At 33.3% G+C, this 22,638-nt stretch overlaps 1 protein-coding gene across 3 annotated transcripts in view; it reads right to left on the reverse strand.

Moving 5' to 3' along the window:
- GRIK2 (glutamate ionotropic receptor kainate type subunit 2) overlaps positions 1 to 22,638 on the reverse strand; it is a 672,482-nt gene that overhangs the window by 105,366 nt on the left and 544,478 nt on the right. For all 3 annotated transcript variants that reach the window (XM_028104281.2, XM_088024271.1, XM_028104282.2), the window contains exon 13: positions 21,918 to 22,135. In XM_028104281.2, coding sequence (XP_027960082.1) covers positions 21,918 to 22,135 — 218 coding nt within the window. The remainder of the gene's footprint in view (positions 1 to 21,917; positions 22,136 to 22,638) is intronic.

Genomic DNA, 22,638 nt, shown 5'->3' on the forward strand with positions numbered 1-22,638 from the left:
ATGTTGCTTTTCTCCTTTATTCTATTGATAAGATGAACAACATTAATTGGTTTTTGCATTTTAAAACAATCTTATACTCCTGGATAAATGCTATAGGCTGGGAAAGAATTAGAAAAATTGAAAGAAGTGATGCTCCAATAGATTTTTAGATTGACAGAATGAATAAGGATTTGACAGGACTGAAGGGAGTTTGTGGAAGAAGATAAGCACATTACTAAGTCCACTCTATTTTAATTTTTTTTTTTTGGATCCTAATTCCTCCAACAAGGTATTTTGAGGGAGTGGATGTTCTAGTAACCTGATTTTCCTGAGCACATATGGAACCAATGGCATATCATAGGTGCTCAAGAAACTACCAATGCATAAATGATTCAGTGAATCATTATTCAGATTGGAAAGGAAAAATTAAAACTCTCTTTTTCGATGACATAATCTTACATATAGAAAGGAAAAATTCAGATTGGAAAGGAAAAATTAAAACTCTCTTTTTCGATGACATAATCTTACATATAGAAAATTCAAAGTGGTCTACTAAAAGACATTAGAAGTAATAAATGAGTTTAGGCAAGTTGCAGTATATAAGGTCAATACACAAAAATCAATTCTATTTCTGGAAACTGGCAATTAACAATTAGAAAATAAAATTCTAGACACGATTCCATTTATAATAGCATAAAAATACAGAGGAACACATTTTTAAAAGAAGCACAAGATTTATATCATAAAATTTTAATACATTGCTGAAAGACAATTAAAGACCTAAATAAATGGAAAAACATTCCATGTTCAAGGATCAGACAACTTAACATTGTTAGGATAACAATACTTCCCAAATAGATATACAAATTCAACTCAATCTCTATTACTATTCCACCTGGCTTTTTGCAGAAATTGACCAGTTATCCTTAAATGCTTATGGAAATACAAGAAGCCCAGATAGTCAAAACAATCTTGAAAAGAAAAAAAAAATGGACTCACACTTCCTAATTTCAAAATGTACATCAATGGAATAGACTTAACTTTCTAGAAATAAACCCTTACATTTATGGACATTTGGCTTTTCACAAGAGAGTCAAAACAATTCAATGGAGGAAGGATAGTCTTTTCAACAAATGGTGCTGAGACACCTGGTTATTGACATGCAAAGGAGTAAAGTTGTCCCTGTTCCCCACGTCATACACAATAATTAACTCAAAGTGGATCATAGATTTAAATGTACAAGCTAAAATTATAAAGCTCTCAGAAGAAAATATAATAGTAAATTTTTAGGACCTTAGGTTAGGAAAAGTCTTCTTGGATGTAATACTCACATCACAAGCAACTAAAGAAAAATATATAAATCAGAATTCATCAAAATTAAAAAAAAATTGTGCATCAGTGAACATAATCAAGATAGTCGAAAGAAAACCCAAGAATGAAAGAAAGAATTTGTAAATCATATTTCTGATAAGGGGTTTGTATCTAAAAAGTGTAAAGAACTCTTAAAATTCAATAAAAAGATAAATAACTCAATTTAAAATTCAGCAAATATGACTAGACATTTCTCCAAAGATATACAGATGGTCAATGAGCACATAAAAAATGCTCAGTATCATTAGTATCAGGGAAATGCAAATCAAAACCACAATGAAACACCACTTCATTCTCAATAGAATGGTTATAATAAAAAAGATAAAAAGTGTTGGTGAGGATGTGAAGAAATCAGAATCCTCTATACAATGATGCTGATAATATCAAAATGTGCAGCCATTTGGAAATCTGTCTAGGAATTCCTCAGTTAGTCAAACACACAGTTATCATATGATCCAGCAATTCTATTTCTAGGTATCTACCCAAGAAATATGAAAACCTATGTCCATCAAAAACATGTATATAAATACTCATAGCAGCATTATTTATATATCCAAAAAGTGTGGTAAGAACATATAAGATCTCCACTTTTAGCAACTCTCAAGTATGTATTATGGTATTATTAACCATAATGTTAATTATATATTCAACCCTTTTCAATATCTTATATCCATCATGTTAAAGAAGACTGGATAGGAGATGTAGAAAGTTTTCTTCATAGTTCAAGGGTTATAATGACTATAGTTTAGAAGGCAGTTTCATGTATATACAGAGTATAACATTTAAAAGTAAACAAAGATTATGGATTTCCAGTTTTAAAAAGCATTTGAATAACTGCACTGAATGATTTCTCTAGTAACAGCACAGTACAGTATATTAATATGGTAAGATACACCAAAAGATGACTCTTCACAACATGGAAAATTAACAGACAGACATCTTATTGCTGGAGTCTGAGAGATTTCTTTTAAGTATAATGATGCTTCAGCTGTAGGAAGGGAAAAATGAAGGGGGGGAAATCGGAGGGGGAGACGAACCATGAGAGACTATGGACTCTGAGAAACAAACTGAGGGTTCTAGAGGGGAGGGGGGTGGGGGGATGGGTGAGCCTGGTGATGGGTATTAAGAAGGGCACGTACTGCATGGAGCACTGGGTGCTATATGCAAACAATGAATCATGGAACACTACATCAAAAACTAATGATGTAATGTATGGTGATTAACATAACATAATAAAATTTAAAAAATTAAAAAATTAAATAAAATCAGTGACCCACCCTTGTTAGAATAAAATACTACTGCCAGGTTGAAATGACATAGGTACACCAGTTTCCACCTATACACTATGCTCCTTTTAAATTCTCTTTGTCCAATAAACTTACTAGCCCCTTTTTGCCTTTGTAGACACTAATTTTGAGACAGAGTGTTTCCTGGTTCTATTGTCTGGACTTGTGTGTTAATTTAGGGGCTACAGATGCTAGAAAATACCTGGACAAGCAGTATAAGAGGGGATTATCTGTAGGAGATGGGGTGGGGGGAGACTGGGGGCATGGTAGAGTACTCCTCATTAGAAATGCTTTATGATATTAAAATTATTTGTGCTTGGTTCTTCCTCATAGAAATGTTGGGCAGATAAGAGAAGCAGAAGGCAGAGTTACTTCTCTTTCAGAGAATCAGAAAGCTAGAGACCCTGACGATAAGAGAACATCAATTCTGTCTTAGGTAAGACATAAGAACTCTGTAAGAAAACAAAAGAAAAAAAAAACCCTTTTGGCTACTGAGAATTGGGCTACAACTATGCATGCAATCCTGCTTTCAAGCTGTAATGGATAGAGAGATTTGTTCAACTGGTTTGTGGTCAACATCAAATCCCCATCAAATTCTTCTCACTTAAGAGTGAGAAAAACCTAAAACTGTCAAAGTAGGATCAACTAATATAGAAAGAAGTATCATCTTGGAACTCAAAGGGAAAAACATAATTCTGAAAATGACTTATCACTATCAACAGATATAAATTTGGAAACATATTTTTTCAGTCTCAATGTGATGTGAGACTATATGATTTTATAAAACAGGTGGAAACTCATAAAATGAAATGGGGAATTTAGTGTGTTTTTGTAATGTGAGCTATTAGTGAAAAAACTAAAACATACTGCCATTTTTTTAAAGATTTTAATTATTTATTTGACAGAGAGAGATAAAGCAAGAGAGAGAGCACAAGCAGGGGGAGTGGGAGAGGGAGAAGCAGACTCCCCGCTGAGCAGGGAGCCCGATGCGGGACTCGATCCCAGGACCCTGGGATCATGACCTGAGCCGAAGGCTGACGCTTAACGTCTGAGCCACCCAGGCGCCCCATACTGCCATTTTCTTAATCTTTGATTATTAAAAATCTGGCAGTCATTTCTTTAATTTTATGAAAATTTTGAGTTGAAGTTAACACTTCAGTACATGTTTGTAAGACCTCCATGACTCAAAGAACATTGGCCAAAAAACTGCAAAATCATCACTAAGCCACGAAATTGTTGTCTTGTATTTCTTTCAATAGTTCTATAAACTGCAATGAGTCATAGCATCTAAACATGTATGCTAAAAGATACTAACAACCATGCCATAACACTTGTCATAGAGTCGGCTTCAAAACCAAGCACAAATAATTTTAATATCATAAAGCATAAGGAAAACATCACTCTTGTTTTAAAATTTTACCTAACATAGATGGTGCATCAATCATTATGAAAGAAACCAAATTTCCTATTTTTAGCTGAAATTCTTCTTTGATATCCATAAAAGATTCAAAAATACCTATGCCACTAGTTCTTTTTTTTTTAGTTCAAAACTTGACATTTCTTCCTAAATTTGGAAGTCCTTTCAGAAAAAATGTACCCAAAGTAGTAATTAAACAGTATCTCTTACATTGCATAATTCATCTACATCTACAAAAAAGTGCTTGCAATTTTTTTAAATTTTAAATCAACTGATATTTACTATTGTTAGAAAGTTCTTATATACTATGGGCAATTGTTTGGTGGTTTCTTTGAAGATCTTTTAGTTATAGTACAATATTCCTTTTAATCTTTTCTTCATAATTTTCTAACATTTCCATAGTTGAAATAATATCTTTTATCATCTTCTCATCTACTTTTTTTCTATGTTTAATAATCCATGTTGTTCAATAGCGTCCAAAGGTATAACCTCAGATCCTATTAAAAATCATTTTTAAATTCTTAGAACAGTTGACTCTGATTTCAGGCAACTAATTTCATTGATTCTTTTACTGTCAAGAGAAACTTTATCAAATTCACTATGTATTTTCTGAGAATATTTTTTTCTTTTTTTTGTTAAAGATTTTTATTTATTTATTTGACAGAGAGAAACACAGCGAGAGAGGGAACACAGCAAGTGGAGTGGGAGAGGGAGAAGCAGACTTCCCACTGAACAGGGAGCCCAATGCGGGGCTCGATCCCAGGACCCTGTCGTCATGACCTGAGCCGAAGGCAGATGCTTAATGACTGAGCCACCCAGGCACCCCTGAGATTATTTCTTGATAATGACTTTATGATTGTTAAAAATCTGTTTATGCAACAAATAGCTTTTCCCCTTTGCTCTGCCTCAGCAAGTTGCAATTGCCATTTACGGTGAAATCTACAACATATCTTCATCCAGACACTTATTCTTTACTGTTCCAGTTATCTCTACTTACCCAGTTAGATTTTCCACTTCTACTCAATTCTGCTTCAACAGTATACCTTCATTTTAAATTTGAAAATTTGCCCATATGTACTTTTTTAAACTAGAAAAATAATTTTATTATATTTTGTTTAAAATAATAGTATGTATTTCAATTTATTTTTTTATGATTTTTACTTATTTATTTGAGAGAAAGAGAGAAAGAGTATGCACAAGCAGGGGAAGAGGCAGAGGAAGAGGGAGAAGCAAACTCCCTGCTGAGCGGGGACCCTAACACCGGGCTCAAACCCAGGACCCCAGGATCATGACCTGAGCTGAAGGCAGATGCTTAACTGACTGAGCCACCCAGGCACCCCTATATTTCAATTTAATTACCAGTTATGGCTTACATAGTTATCATTGTAACTTAGGTCGCATGCATAAACTGCTAAACAAGCACTTTAGAATGGTGCATCAGTACACAGAAGAAATCACTTGAACTGGATAAATCCATTGCCACTGCTATCGCTGATTTGTTTATGAGTAATACTAAAAATGACACAGGCACTGATCACATGCTCTGCAATACAACATTTAACATGATGCAAAATTTAAAATAAATATACAATTTTGTGTTTAATGTGAAAATGTCTATACTGCCTCAAGTTCAAATTTTCTATTAAATTAATTAAATAAAATTTAACATTGTATACTAGTTACAGAAAGAATAAACAATGGAGATAAAAGTATAGCACAGGGAGTAGAGTCAATGGTGTCGTAATAGCATTGTATGGTGACAGGTGGTAGCTGGACTTGTGGTGAGCACAGCATCACATATAGACTAATCTAATCACTATGTTGTACACCTGAAACTACTGAAACATTGTGTGTCAACTACACTTCAATTTAAAAAAATAAAGAAATTTTATTCCTCAGTTGCATGAGCCACATTTCATGTATTTAACAGCCATGGACATTTTATTAAAAGCTGTAACAAAGCAGAACTCCAGTCTTATTTCTTAGGCTGAGATAGTGATATTTCTTTGAAGAGTTTTGTAGCAAACTACTGATCTTGACACTGTTAAAAGTGTTCCCAAATTCAAAGAAAGAAGCACAAGCAAAATGCTCAAGTGTTTCTTGAGGTGGTAAGAGTAAATCATTGCAACCTTATTTTCAAGATATAGGAGGGACAATAAATTAGGCCTGAGATTTGGAAAGAAACAATTGCTAATAAGGATGAGTGAGAAGGATGGTATGATAGCTATTGTATGTCTACTGACAACACACACACAAAGATATAGGAAGAGTTGAGTTACCATTATTATTTTCAAAATAAAATTAATTTTGTTCTTCTAGCTAGTAGAGGTTTACTTTAAGAATTATGCATGTTACGGCATCAGTGTAAAGTAAATGGAAGTGGCAATTTGCAATGATTGGGCCCCAGAGAAAAAACAGCTCTGAAAGAGAAGCCTAGCAGGCTTGATGCTTATGCACAAGCTCCTTCATTATGACAAAGTTACATCCCATGATCTTAGGATTCCTGTTCCCACAAAATTAGTTTTCAGACACCTTCAAATAAAGAATTCTTTCTGACTTTGTAAGTTATCCTCTTGCTAATGCTAGTTTGTTTGATTCCTTGAGAATAAATTTTGCTGGTTTTCTTAAAGTCATCTCTATTGCTTTTAATTCATAGACATAAATAGCTCTAGTGTTTTCCCTGGATTCCAGAGGGGTCTGTGTCATGAACATCAACATCTTCAATATCATCATCATCATCATCATCATCATCAAATTTGGGGAATCCTTTATGAAACATCTTCCTAAAGGTTAGAATGTATTAGGTAAACCTAAAAATGGTTGTTTTTAAGCATGATCATTTCTTAGTTATGGCCGTCTTAGTCACTTCCTTTCATTTTGACAATATGGATTCCTAATTCACTCCACTAAATTCTATTTGTTAGAATTAGCCTGGGTTATTTTCTTCTAGTGTTGAAGAGAAGGCTGATATAACAAAAATATCTGTATAAGAATACTTAAAGAATATGAACTAACATAGAGTTCCCTGATACCAGTGTGTCTTGGGCATCCCAGTAACTGAGAAACTGTATTCCAACCCAAATGCATTCAATGTCAACTCTTTATGAGAGTACAGCCATGCAAATGTTCTTTCTCATTTATAGACATGGAAAGACTAGGTAAATTGCAGCTAATGTGGATTAAAAAAAGATATTTCTATAATCATTCTTCTCAATATAGCTTCACTGAAAAAGGTTAATGACTACTCCTATATATTTCTATTACCAGATTTTTTTCTCTTTCACTTACAGACAAGATTGTATGAGGAAGCCTAAACAGATAACCTTAATATCATCTCTCTACCAATTTTCCTTTAAGGTTTGATTAAAAACATGTATAAATTTAATATTTTAAAGCACTACATTTTCTGATATTTTAATGCAATGAGCATTAAAAATGAATTTCTCAATTGGTATCTTAGGTATTTAACTTATAAGTTATTTCTTTGCTATACATGTGTGTTTATATATAAACATACTTTGAAAGTTTGCAATGACTAGGTGAATGGGTTTTGAAATTAGCAAAAGGCTTTTGTTTTAGACTTTATCTCAAGAAAAAAATATTTCTGAAAGTATCATAAGAACATTCTTATAACCCTGTTTTACTGATAATGAATCTTTGAAGCATATTCCTGAAAAGAGCATTAGTACCTGTGTTCAGTGAAAATATGATATTTGTAAAACTATATAAAGCCTAAAAGTCTTTAACACTGAAACAAGGAAAAAAAAATGAGGTAAAAGTATATCCATAGAGAGGGGCACCTCGGTGGCACAGTTGGTTAAGCGACCAACTCTTGATTTTGGCTTAGGTCATGATCTCAGGGTTGTGAGATCAAGCCCTGTGTTGACTCCCTGCTCAGCAGGGAGTCTGTTTTCCCTCTCCCTCTGCCCCTCCCTCCGTCTCTCTCTCTTTCTCTCTCTCTCTCTCTCTAAAATAAGTAAATAAATCCTTAAATATATATATCCATAGAGAAAATACTGGACACTTTTGTTAAAGGATATTAAGATTTGCCTTTGTAGGTTGGACTTTAGCAATTTTTCCTTTGTTTTCCTAAAATTCTATAGCTCTCATGAGTCATATGCATTAGTTTTATAAGAGAAAAAGAAACTTGCTAAAATTACAATGGTCAATATTTATGGAGAGGAAGAACAATTAAAAATGGGAATTTCTCTTCTATTTAAGCATTAATTTTGTGCATGAATTATTTGTCAAAGTAAATCTCACATGTTAATAAAAAGACCATTAATTAAACAACCACTAATAAAAAGATCATTAATTAAAAGATGATAAATAATATATGGATAGAACTGGATTCATAATGCATTTTATCTTTTCAGCAGTACAAGAGAGTAATCCAGAATATTTTTTAATAATCTACAACCAGGATCAAATCACGAATCAAACATAAATGCAACTGAGTGTCAGATTTTGGCATCGACCATAGGTAAACTAGATGTATCTCCAGGAATGCAAGTGTTCATATTGAGGGAAATGGTTTCATCTGCTACCGAATTTAACAATTCAACTATTAAGGTCCTTAAAATAAGGAAAGCAGTAAATACATACTGGGAGTTTATCACATGTTTAGTGCTTTATGTTAACAATCTATAAGATATATAATTATACCCCAGTTTACCTACAAAAAGTCTAGAGAGGTTAAATAAATCCCCAGTGAGTGACAGATGTATGATTTCATGACACAACCTAGTTTATGCATTTAAACATTTTGTTAAACTGCATTGTATTGACTCAACAATCTTTATACCTATTATTAATAATGCTTTCTAATTATTTGGTCTTTATTTAACTATTTTTGTAATAAATTAAAATGAAGCATAGACTCATAGTGTTCTGAAAACAGTCAAGGGACCTACAAAGCAAACTAATTTATTGTGTAACCTCTAATTAGCTGTAATTACAATATTTAATAAAGAAAACACCTACCGTTAGAGATAATCAAATCTTTTCACTGAACTCCACTAGTGCTATGGTATATACAATAGACTAATAACAAAAAAATTATTATTCAAATGCTGTCAGGAAAAATAAATTACAAATTATTGCCAACCCTGAACTATTCTTCCACTAAAACAGGTTTAATATGGAAACTATAAGAAAGATAAATTACATAATCATTCATAATGCAGACACATTGACTCATCTGGATAGTTCTTTACTTATGAAACTGTTAAGGAATTTCTCTGAATACAGGAGGTCAACAAAAGTGCTCACCAGTATGCACTAGATATTTACCAAGTGCCACAGTCAATAATATCACAGCAAAAAGAACTTGAATTATTTCAGAATTTGACTTCTTTACGACTAAGACATTTAGCATTAAGCTTAATCTAGTCATATTTTTAAAAGCAATATTGTTGAGGAATCTATTATATTCAGTTTGCAATTATCAACACCTATGAATAAGCTCTAAAGTTTATTTTGTCTTTCTTCCAATCTATGTCAGTGTAGGAAAAGGGTATAAAAAAGAAAGGATGCTTTATGAGTTATGTTTGCTACTTGTGAATATGTGTGATGAAGTAATAAGGTCATTGACTATTAGAAGGGCCAAAGACCCTACATTTTGGTTGCTGTCAAGAGGGAAAACTGCTCTGTGTTGTCTTTAAATGAAAAGATGGCAGTAGCTGTAAGTGATAGTAAGCCTCATTTTGCTTTATGGTATAATGAAAGAACCAACTTAATGACCATATGATGTCTTTAATCAGCTCTTAATACCAAAGAACAAAGTGGTATTATTGCCATTAGCACTTTTGGGAAAGAAATAGGAAAACAAATGAACAAAAGAATATTCAGCTGACCAAAGATGCTAATTAGTTTAAAGTGCATTTGCAACAACAAAAAAATAGCTCCCCCCTAAAAAAGGCATCATGGTGCATGAAAAATCAAGAACATTAACTGCCAAGGGTATTCTGGATTAAGTACAAGTTTCACAGTATTCAATCTGTAATTAATTGACAATCCAAAAAGATAATAAATTTTTGTTGATACTCTATAAAGTTGGATTCCCCCTACCAAAAAATAAACCCACTAAGCATGATTAATAGATACTTCTTAGCCACAATGCCAATTAAGATAATTTTCTCAAAAAATTTACAAAGCAGAGAAACTGAGTTTTTGTTTGTACATTTGTTTTAGAAATACCAAATGATGCTTTTATGTTACAATTTCTATAGAAGAGGAATTTTCATTTTAATTATTTTTATCTGAGAAATAAAACATTACAAGTTTTAAGTAACAATTTTTATATTTATCTAAGCCTATATTTTTAGATCCAAAAATATGCCTTTCTGAAATCCCTTTCAAATTGTTGCCTAACCAGTGGCTATAAACTCTTACAGTGACAACTATTATCCATTATCCAGTACTTGACATGCCAGCTCAACATTGCTATATTAACTGACTTTTCAAGTTTTCTCACTCCCTGTAGGGCCCTCTCTCCTAAGATTGATGAGGTGCAATGTGGTGTTTGAGCTGCCATGCTGACTTGACAAACAGCAAGAGTGGTCCGTGCACAGAGTGGAGGAGGGAAGGCAAAAGAGAGACAGAACCACAGTGTATCCTGGAATGACAACAGCCTCACACACTTGCCTTTCAAGGCGATTAAAACATTGTTTCTCAGATTTTACAGTTCTGTCAAACACAAAACTTCTTTCTTCGATTCAAGTCCCCCAAAGCTTCATTGGTACATACTGAAAATTAGAGCGGGATTACACTTTTGTCCCTCAGACATTTTAGAGAAGCTAAGATAAAAGTTGCTGCTCTTTCCGAGTTTAAATATGTTGAAACTCTAATCACTTCTTATAATCCCCAAAATGGTGTTCTCCCTTACTTTTTAACTATTGAATTCACTCTGGCAGAGCTAGGGTAATAAAACCCATCATAGTCTAATTTTCAGACAGCTTGATAGAACCAATGTTCTTAGTATAGATAAAGTGTAATGAAGCACTTTCTTTCCCATAGGAAAGTCTTCGACTCATATGCTTTGATGCCAACTAGCCTTCACATCTGCTGTTTCACCATTGATAGCTGTAACTTGGCATGCTAAACTAGTGTCTGATGAAGCAGCTTTACTCAAAGGCACCATTTTATTTCTTGCAATGGGAACATAGTAAAATGGTGTTGGTTTCCTGTAGGCCTTATGCAAATCCCTGTAATAAACATAGGATCAGGTCTCACATACAATAAATTGTGTGTTAGATGAGAATGGGGGAGGGAAACAATCTCCTTGAGTGAAAAGAACCCCCTTACTATGCCAATAAATTAAATACATTATAAATACTTATTTTAAATATTTATTTCAAGACTAATATTAGATACTAATAAAAATACAATAATAATTTTAAAATGTCAACCTTATTTTATTAAATAAAATATTGCTACTTAACTTAATGTCAACATTAATCCATTACCCACAACCCATATCTTAAAACCATTAATGAAGAAAAACAATTATTTGGGAGTAAAAGAGAAATGGTATGGCTACAAAAATCTTTGCTGAGAGATTTCTTTTAGATTTCTAGAAAAGCTGTTTAACTGAAAATGAAGAAAACATCAACTTGGACAGATGAAATTTCAGTAACAGTATTAATCACTAATCTAAACTGACTGCCCAGATAGTGTTCAATCACATAAAGATTTCAGGTTTTGTTTTATTTATTTAAGCATGCAGAAAAATCAAAACAGTAAACCAGATTATATACAAACTTGAAATATGAAATAAAAAATTCACGATAAAGTTTCTATTGTTTCTACATAATCACTGAGTTATTACTTAATTGGTAACTTGCAAAGCAAGTTAGCAAGAACAGTTTTTGGCTTGGAAGCTCTAATATATCTGGTTTTCCATCACCCACATTAGAGCAGAATGCCATGTTTGAGGAGAACTTGGTTTCAGCTGAGATTTCAGAGGGATAATGAGGAATTCCAAAGTAACACACACAAAAAAAGATATCAATTAGAATTGTGTGATAATTTGTCCTCATCAGTTAATATAAGTGCATTTTTTTCCACAAGGAAAGAGTGGTAGTAGTTCACCAAATATTACAGAATAGTACACTAAGCTCAGGAAACAAAACTACATGAGCCCAAATCTCGAACTGTTGGATAGAATCTAACTCAATATAAAACTATAGAGTAAGGTACTTCATTTCTTCTTAATCTGGTCCCCATAATGTGAACACAAAAGTCACATGTACAATCCTTCCAAGACTTTAATATGCCTGCTCATGGGTCTTTAATTTCTCCTCCCTCCCCCATGGTAGAAGAACCTGTAAAAAAGGCTTACAAAGAAATGTATCCACTCCCTAGATCCCATATAATATATATTTTCTCAACTTTTACTCAGAGACACAAACAAAAGTCAGGTTTTACACCACCACCCCCGCGACACCATAATTCCCCGAGAAAGGAGAAAGTTCTAGTTGTTTTCATTCTGGTACATAGCAATTCTCATGCCCACCAACTGGAGACTTCCAAGAATGGTGTCAGAAATGAAGATGGAATTAGATTATTTACTCTCAGCAGATCTCTTTTGAAAAAAGGCTTTAAAAATAACCCATATAAATAATTTGAAAGAAGTAAGACTTTAATCAACATATTTATCATCATTTCACTCTTCTGTCTGATATTTTGTGAGATCTGGGTTTCAGAAAAGAAGAATGCCCAAATTAATATGAAAGAAGCAGAAGTAAATACAATTAGTTATTAACTATCAATGTCAATAATGAAGGGATTATTTATATTTCAAATTAATTTAACTCTTCCTGCACATTGGAATCACCAGAAGAGGTTATAAAAAACTCAGATGCCCATATTCCCACCTGAAGATATTTTTATTATTTAGCCTAGAGAGGGGTCTGGGCCTCAGTATTCTCTAAAAACCCCCAAATTGTAATGTTCTAATGTGCAGACAGGTTGAGACTACTGATTTTTAAACAAATGAATATTTTAAAGATTTTTTTAAACTTAGTGAATGATATACCCAAATAAGACAAAATAATGGCTCTATTCCTTGAAAAAGAAAAACTGATGTAAAAACCAGGGCTATCCTCTTGCTTATCAAAGTAATGTGATTGCCTATCACAGATAAGACCATATTCCCATGTGGCATCCATGCCATCCAGTCCCACGGGTTGCAGCAGACCTATATCTACCATTTTGATGGATAAAAGACTGGCCTGTAAGTTGAAGTAAAGCTTTAACTGGGGATCCTGATAAAATAGTATTACTGACTTTGCTGGGCTATGGTCTAGAATTTATGATGCATACATAGGGAGATACAGTCAATCAACAAATAAAAAATTTTAGTCACAAAATTTTGATGCCAATATACATATGCTCATATTAACACTCCATTTTTGAACGTTTTTAGGCACAGAGATGGTATCTCCCAGGTAAGACCCAAAGCTGAAATTTGAGATCTAAATTATTGAGGAGAAAAGAGCAGTGTCATTACTAAGCATAAATTGACCTGAAATAAATAAAAATGACTTGAAAGCAAAACTTTGTGGCAAGTTAGGCACAGCAACACTTACACAAGCAAGTAATTAAGAAAGAATACCTGAACTCAATGAGGTAGCATAATGAATTTCTAATTATTATATTGTCAAAGAATCCCTCCCAGATATGTGGTGGAAAATGATTAGAAAACATATAATAGTAAATTGGGTACACAATGAAAGACATACTGAATTACTATCCATGTGCAGATAGTTATTGAACCCTTTCTTTGTGATGACCATACCTAACTCGGAATTTGCTACATTGAATATGAAAGACATTTAAAGAATAAGTTCTGGAGATCTAATGTACAGCTTTGTGATTATAGTCAGTAATACACTAGTATAAACTTTAAAGTCACTAAGAGACTAGATTTTAATTGTTCTCACTACAGAAAGGAAATGATAATTATGTGATGTGATGGAGGGGTTAGCTAATGCTACATAATCATACTGCAACATATAAATTTATCAAATCAACATGTACTCCTTAAACTTACACAAGTTGATGTCAATTATATCTCAATAAAAAAAATAAAGTGAATCAAAGCCATTTCAGATTCTTTCTCATCTTGGTAAGCTATTTTAGGTCAATTTTATGCATACACAAATGGACTTTCAAGATGTTTTACCACCAATATAGTAAGAAGAAACTAAACACTCATTTTGGAAAACCCTTTTTCAATGTGAAAAGTAATTTTAGATGTCATTTTGAAAATTTACTTCTCCAATGTGTAAATCACTTTATAGTAAATATATTATACTTTCACGACTAACCGCTGCTCTAAATAAAAACAAACAAAAATTATGTTTTGTAGAAATGAAGGCAAATATGAGAAATGTCCACTAAATGGTATATGTTTCTAAATCCATTTATTAAGTATAGGCAGTAAACTGCCAATTTTTTTTATATTCTATCTCTCAACTCAAAAATTACTTATGTTCTGTTGGCATTTAAGAAGCAAAAATCAGGGACTCCTGGGTGGCTCAGTCGGTTAAGAAGCAAAAATCACTCAGTCTTTAAAAAAATCATTACAGGCATGCCACACAAGCAATTCAGGCTTAAAAACCTATATTGTCACCCTAGCATAATCTAATTTTAGAAGACCATTGAACTGATAAGTTCAGAATAAGTAGCAGATTATAAAGAACATGTGATAGCTATATCTGCCCCAATGGCTTAAATCAAATGTTGTAGAAATTTAATATGATCAAACATTTGGGTCATGTGGGTGAGCCAAATGACTAATGCACTTAACTTCTGAGTAATGATGGTTATGCCATATCTTTGTCTATTACTTTTATTGGTGGTACTATGAGTCCCTTGGTTATTGCTTTCATAATTAATAAGTCACTTAACCTCTCCATGGCCCAGTTTCCTCATCTGTTAAATGAGCATAATGATAATTGCTCCCTACCTTCCTTAGGGGTTGCAGTAAAGATTAATGAGCTAGCATTTAGGATGTACTTTGAGTTCTCCTAAAGAGGGAGACTATGCACAAAGATAAACAAAACAAAACCCTCTCTGTGGCTAAGTACCAAAGGATAAATCTTTGCCTCCAGGTGGATTAATACACTTGCTTGCATTCCTAACACTATAACCTATAATTCCAAAAAACTGACATTTAACCCAAAGTTAAAAATGAAAATGCCATAGAGGGCTACATATTTTGAAAAAAACATTTTTAATTCTCTACAGATTAGCAAACTTTTGAAGATAATCACACATTCTACCTAAAATCCTTTTTCATAGGTTTTCCATCAGTGAATGCAATACTCATTGTGCCAAGGGATTACTGTACAGAATTGGTAAAAGAAGTGAGTTGCTGGGGCCCCTGGGTGGCTCAGTTGTTAAGCGTCTGCCTTCTGCTCAGATCATGGTCCCAAGGTCCTGAGCTGAGCCCCACATCTGGCTCCCTGTTCCGTGGGAAGCCTACTTCTCCCTCGCCCACTCCCCCTGCTTGTGTTCCCCCTCTAGCTGTGTCTCTCTTTGTCAAATAAATAAATAAAATCTTAAAAAGAAAAAAGATGTGAGTTGCTGCCATAAAAAGAACAAATATGTAACACTGATTTAAGGTCATATAGTAGATTGCAGTGAAATTATTAGAAGAAAATGGGGAAATGGGGATCTATGAATATAGGGGGAAATAATATTTTTAAAGTGTGCCTTAGAGTAAGTTGGAAGATTGAAATGCACTAATAATCTTTTGGACTTGGCCAAAACATTTCTAGACAAAATGACAAAATATTCAAGGTATCAGCTAGTTACTTTTAGCTACATAGGATAAGGTAGTACTAGGAAGATATAGAATATTAACAATCATATGAAGAGCAAGGACGAGAAGAAGGTGGGGGAGAAATAATTTAAAAGAACTGAGCTGTTTGCAAACAGTACTTACAGGTGATACAGTAGAGTTAGAATTTGCATGGTTGGGTAATTTTAAGTGTTCCTAATCTTCAATGTCTCAAGCCAGTAAAAGTTCTCCAGATTGTTTCAACATGGCGCCAGTCCTTAATTATAGAACAAATTAAGCATGTCGCTCGAGCTGCTTCGTTAAGACCTCTGAGAAAGTTAAGGCAATGCCTTGTAGATTTTCTCCTCCAGGAAAAAGCTTTTATCCCATTGCAACAATTAGTCTAGAGAGAGGCACATTTTAAAAAGAACTGTGGGTGTGTTTTTTAGATTATAAGTGGACTCAACTGGACATATTTAAAGTCCGCGAAAGTTTAGCAGAAATGGTATTGGCAAAAGCACTGTCATCTTGGTGCAAAAGAATTTAATTTTAGAAGACCAATGAATTGGCAAACTCAGAATAAGTAGCAGATCATAAAGAACACATGATAGCTATATCTGCCACAATGGCTTAAAGCAAATGTTTTAGAAACTTAATATGATCAAACAGTTGAGGTCATGTGGGTGAGCGAAATGACTAATGTATTAGCTCTTCTGAGTAATGATGGTTATGCCATGATATCCTTGGCTATTACTTTTATTGTTGATACTACAAATCCCTTGGTTATTGCTTTCATAATTCTGTTCAAAATGTACTAAAGTCTCCGGACTTCCAAATTTCTAGAAATAGGACTGTACTAAAGTCTCTGGACTTCCAAGTTTCTAGAAATATAAGCTAAATAAAGGTTGATGTTACATGCCACTGAGTTTTTCGTTGTTTGTTAAGCAACATCATTGTGGCAGTCGGTAACTAACAAAGCCCAAACCATATGCAAAGCTTATGCAGGGAAATAGAGATCCAAAAGTGAATGATACAGATTCAATCCCTGCCCCCTGCTATGCTGTGTAGTGTAGAAACAGAGGAACTAAGCACACAGATTGGGTTGAAAATTTGATGAGAACTGAGGTAAAAAGTGTTCAGAGAATAGAAAGGAGGATCACCTTGCCAGAACTGGGTAGATTTGGGCACAGGAAGGATCAGAAAAATTTGTCTGGGATAAGTGAAGTATAAAATAGGATTTAAGGAATAAAGGGAATATAACCAATTAGGCTGATAGGAAGGGATAAGGATGAAAAAAAAATGCATAACAGGCATTGGAGAAGCAGATGCATCATGTACTTGTGGCACAACCTGGGGCTAAAAACACAACAGTTTGGCTATAGTTTCAAGTGTGAGAGCAAGTGGCTATGAAATAAGAAGTCAGTCCATAAGGTGTCTTAGAAACACACCGAGGAGCTAGGTTTATATCCTAAAGCAAAGGGGAGAGGGTAATTTTAGAGGACTTGAAGTCACTCTTGGTAGCACCGGTGAGAACAACAGGGACAAAATTGGGAAAACAAAGTTAAATGGTTCTACAAGACCCTGGTCAGAGATGACACTAGTCTTCTGAACCAAGACAGTAGTAAAGGAAATAGATTGTAGGAGATAGAATGGACAGGTGTAGGGAGGTGCCTGGAGATGTAGGAGATACGTCTAAGATTTAACACAATTCTTACCACATAAGAGATGATCAGTAAATATTTCTTGAATAAAAACTTGATATCTTACAAATAAACATCTATATGATGTAATTGAGAACATAAGATGCATGGCAACACTAGCTAAAGTAGGACATCTTGATCATTGGGTTAAAAAAAAAGTTAAAATTAAGGAAAACATTTTTAAATTAAATATTTTTATAGTTCCCTTTACCTATGATTTGCAATAAATTCCCCCAAAGAATTGCTACATGCACCTCAATATACCATTTCAAAATACACAGTCTAGAAAAGAGCTTTCACAGTTTCTTTTTATTTTACTTACCAAATTACATCTTCTTCATGACAACAATAATCAGAAAACTGAAGCAATTTCAATTAGATAAACATGATGTGATCTCTTTTTAAATCTATTTTGAAATGATTTATCCTACTGTGGGTCATAGAAACGTAATTGACTTGACAATGTTTAAAATCATCCTAAATTCTGAATATTTTTAATGAGCCATGTATTCTAGTAATGCTAACATATAACACCTGTCAGGCTTTAACTGGATGGTTAGCATATCATGTAGAACTTTCATTTAATATTCAAAAAAATACTGTGAGAATGGTCCTATTCGTCATTCCAATTTAGAGATGAGGAGTCAGAGGTTTACAAGGAACAGTATCTTATCAAAACAGAGCCAATAGGTTGTGGAGCCAGGAATTAAGTCCAGTTTTTCTGATTCACTGTTTTTTTCATTGGTAACAAATCTTCTAAATTGTAGCCTCTATGTTTTTAGAAGTATTAAGTGATTTACATTAGATATTTGACACTATTTTAATGTTCTTTTAATATGTGGCAGAACTTTTTTTAATAACCACAAAAGAGAACACACATCTCCTTTGATACCACATTTTTTAGAAGGACAGACTGTGCTAGTACATGCAACAAGCCAGAGATTTCGGGTAGACCAAACCCAGAGAGAGAATCTTTAGAAATTGGAAAACCTGAGTCATGGGTTGCATAGAAATATAGGTGATTCAGCATCATTCTGTAAAACATATAAGTCACTTTGAAAAATCCAGGGATTCTCAAAAGAAACCATCACACCTACAGGCTCTAGCTGAGTTATTTTTGAACATGCAATCTATATGTTCATTCTTTTAACCTTTATACTTCAGGGAGAAAAGAATGTGCTTGTTGCTTGGTAATATTCTGTATAGCGTTTGGCCCTGGGTTGAGATTTCAGTTGTACTACACCCAAGTTCCCAGATTTCAAGAAGGAAGTTTTGGCAACTCCTTTATTGTTTTTCAATAAAATTCCTAGGCCTTCAGTTATTTTATCATTTAAATATGATTAAGAACCTATTGTTTATGTCATATAGTTTTCTATTGTTTACATGGAATAACACTGAAGAACCACCAGTCTGCTCAATTTTGAGTTATTTTACCAGTCATGGCTTTACATTTATCCTTGGGAAGAATGTATGTGGAGTGTAATGGATATAAAAGAAAAGAAGAAAGAACTCTTCTGGAAGACAATATACATGTAAGCTCAATAAACAAATTCAAGCATGTTCTTTGGAAAAATAATTATTTAACGTTATAGAATGGCCTAATTCAGCTTTTGCAAGACTGAGGACTTACCCCTTTAAGACCAGGCATCTTGAGCCAGCTCTTCTTGCTTGTAGTAACAAAACTATACCATTCTTTAAAATAATTTTCTGGAACTGAGCATTCCAGAACAATTAACTAACAGCAGGGTCTTGTTAAATTTGTAAAAACAAGATGGAAATTCCTTTAGAAATCAATGCCTTAAGGGTGCTTCCTAGAGTGTTTGTATGCATTGCTGTTAATTAAGAAATAAAAGAATGGTATCAAATGTAAATAGAATACACACACTACTTCCTGGTTCGTTGCAGAGTTGCGAAATGAGCATGCAATTACTTCAATTCCAGATTGCTAGGGAATATTTTTTTTTAATTTTATACCCATGTCTGGTATAAGTGTATAGTTTAACAAGCTAAAATACGAGGTTGAAATTAGTATCATTTAGGGGTATACTAAAATAACTAAAGAAAAATCAACAACTAATGATTCTTTTAAAATCTTTTTTTTTCTAATTTTAACAGTAAGAATTCAGTATGTGATCAAGTTATCAACACAAGATAATTGTCAACTTAGTGATTATCACTGTGTGGTTTTTATTGTGACTAGTGTAGATTCCAGAAGGCCTTAATTCTACAGAAAGAAAGTCTGTGCTGTTGGAAACAGAAAATTGTTCTATGTCAATTTTTTCTTGGTGCTAGAGGTAACCTGGCATGTGAGAGCAAAAACAAGAGATGAAAGAGGGAGAAGAAAAGTCAGTAACAAGGAGAAGTGAAAGTAGGGAAAAATGACACTAACAGTGCAGAGTGATTGAGCTAAAAAAAATTAAAATTAAAAAAGAAGAGAAAATTGAAAAGACTGAAAAGACAAAAAAGGGAGAAAATAAGCCTAAAGATAAGAAAAAAATAATTTTTTTCAAATTGATTTTCCAGAGATAAACCTTGCTCATAGTATAAAAGAGCTTCAAAACTTAAAATATTTGAGTCTTCTGGAAAATAATAATGAAATGAAAACTCTGCTGTATTTTTGAAACAGAAATACTCAACTTCTGGTATCAAATCACTTGCTTTAGGCACTCTGTGTTATTTTACAAACTCTTCTTCAAAAGTCTCAGATACTGTAATAATTTTAATGCATCATATATTCACTCCCTACAAAATTATTGACATTGACAATGTGCATTTAGCATTTTCAACAGCTGATTTCTTTTTGAAAACAAAAAAGTTATACAAGAAAATCTATCTCTATTATTTCTGAATATCCAATCAGGGAAAAATTGATCAATTACAATTAATATAGTCAAATAGCACTATACTGATCATAGTACTTTGCTCATATTTGGTTATACAATAAATGTGATTAAATAATAATGATTTTCCAGTCAAGTGTAAAATACACATTCAAGTTTTCATCTAGCCATATGACAAATTCACTTTGAAAATAATTAAATGTTAAGAATTACATAGATTTGATTAAATACTCAATCTATCTCATTCTTTGGATATTCAGTGTCCTCCTGAAAAATAAGAGCTGATTTAGTTTTGTAAGAATTCGTACAATGAAAACCCCATAATTATTTGGCAAAGTTGCTGTTTTAAGTCACATAAAACCCAGTTCCATGATTGTTGATTTAGTCCTCCATGTGTCCAACTAAACTATAATCTCCTTGAAAGTGAGAAATAGATGTTATTTGCTCTAGAATACCAACGTGTAGTATAATTTTTGGTACTCAATAGGTACTTGATGAAAGAATTTATTTTATAGCTTGAGTCAATTATTTTAAAAAACTCTACCACTTCTGCATACTTAAATTGCCAATTCCATTTGTCTGAACAGTGAAAGAATATATCCGATGCTTAAAATTTTTGCCCACCCTACAAAGAATTTAAAAAGACTTGGTAAAATGTAAAAGGACTTATGAAGTGAGACTGGCTTCCTAAAGTGAAATCTCCCCATTTAAACTACTTTGGCCCAGTGAGATCAGCTGGAGTAAGAAGAAAGGAATAACAAAGAGGAGGGAAAGGCACTCTATATGCCTGGAATTTGGTCCAAGCACTCTTTCCATTTAAGTGTCCCACAGGGCTGTCCCTCCGGAAACCATTGATAGTTCAGTGGCATAACCCATTTTCAGACTCTGTGCCTTACAGAATATTAGGCAGATGAATATATGGGATAAAAAACATTGTTTCTACTTGTTTCTATCATTTATTTTCCTTCTTTTCCGCAGGCTTCTGGACAAGTAAAACTTGTCTGACCTTAAAAGGAAGAAATGTATATATGAGAAATATTCTTGCATGTAATCATTCTATTCTTCTGGAATAGCTAAGCCTTGTGGAGTCTGAATCTACTACTATTTAATATACATATATTAGTAAATATATGAACATATAACCAAAACACTATATTAATACACTCATTATATTAATTATATGTTAATACATTATGTATTTATATACACTAATATATATTCATTTATTTATATATATTTACAGTCAAAGATAAAACCTTATTGAGGAAAAAAGTACGTTACCTGTGGGTAGATTTTCCTTCGAACAAAAAGGGAATCCTTGTAAAGCAAAAACTCCTTGACATTTGCAAGTACTGCAATGTTTTGCCTTGATCACCATATATTTAGTTCTATACCTCTCTATCCCCTGAGGTATACATTATTGATTATTCTGCAAAAATAACAATGTTGCTACACACTTACATTCATCAAGAGAGAAAGGTTTATTTTCACTCTGTCATTTTAATATGTAAATTGTAGATAACCAGAAGGACTTACCTTGAAGAAAGTCATGGTTGCACCGTCCTCCACCGCACCGTACTCTATCTTGGTTTGTTTAGCTAAATCATCAGCAGAGTCAATAGGGGATTCCATGCGTTCCACTGTCAGAAAGGCGGCTAAGTTAGCAGTATACGAAGAAATGATGATAAGTGTGAAAAACCACCAAATGCCTCCCACTATCCTGGTGGAGAGCGCTTTGGGCATGAGCTCAGAACCTAACAGAGATTGGGGGGGGGGAGGTGAAACGAATACAGAGAATTCAATCAGCAGTCAGATACTTTTTGTCACAGTGGCAGAATGGAATCACTGTGTTGTAAAAGCTTAAATCATAGGTTCACATATTGCTTTAGTAAGCAAGCAACAACCATTGGGAGAGTGGAGGCTAATTTCAGATAATAAAACAGTCTCTTAAGACACTTTAAGTATAGTGGCAGGAGACTCAAGTTCTACCTGAGACAGTATAAATTAATTAGTGATAACATTTATAAAAATAACATTAGAAGGGAGAAAAAATCTCCCTAGTTCATAAACTACTTGTATAATTTTTCATATTCTTGTTAGTTACTTCAGTTTTAGAAGAAATGATTTAACATATGTTCAAATCCATTTCTTAACAAACTTTATGTAAAGTTTCATTTTTCATGTGCGTGAAAGCTCATAAATTTTGTCTATCTTGCCATTTTAAAAAGTTATGTTTTACAAAAATACATTTCAATTA

This window comes from Eumetopias jubatus, unplaced genomic scaffold (assembly GCF_037043125.1).
Source record: "Eumetopias jubatus isolate StellerSeaLion01/CBP00866 unplaced genomic scaffold, mEumJub1_p1.0 scaffold_6, whole genome shotgun sequence".
NCBI lineage: Eukaryota > Metazoa > Chordata > Mammalia > Carnivora > Otariidae > Eumetopias > Eumetopias jubatus.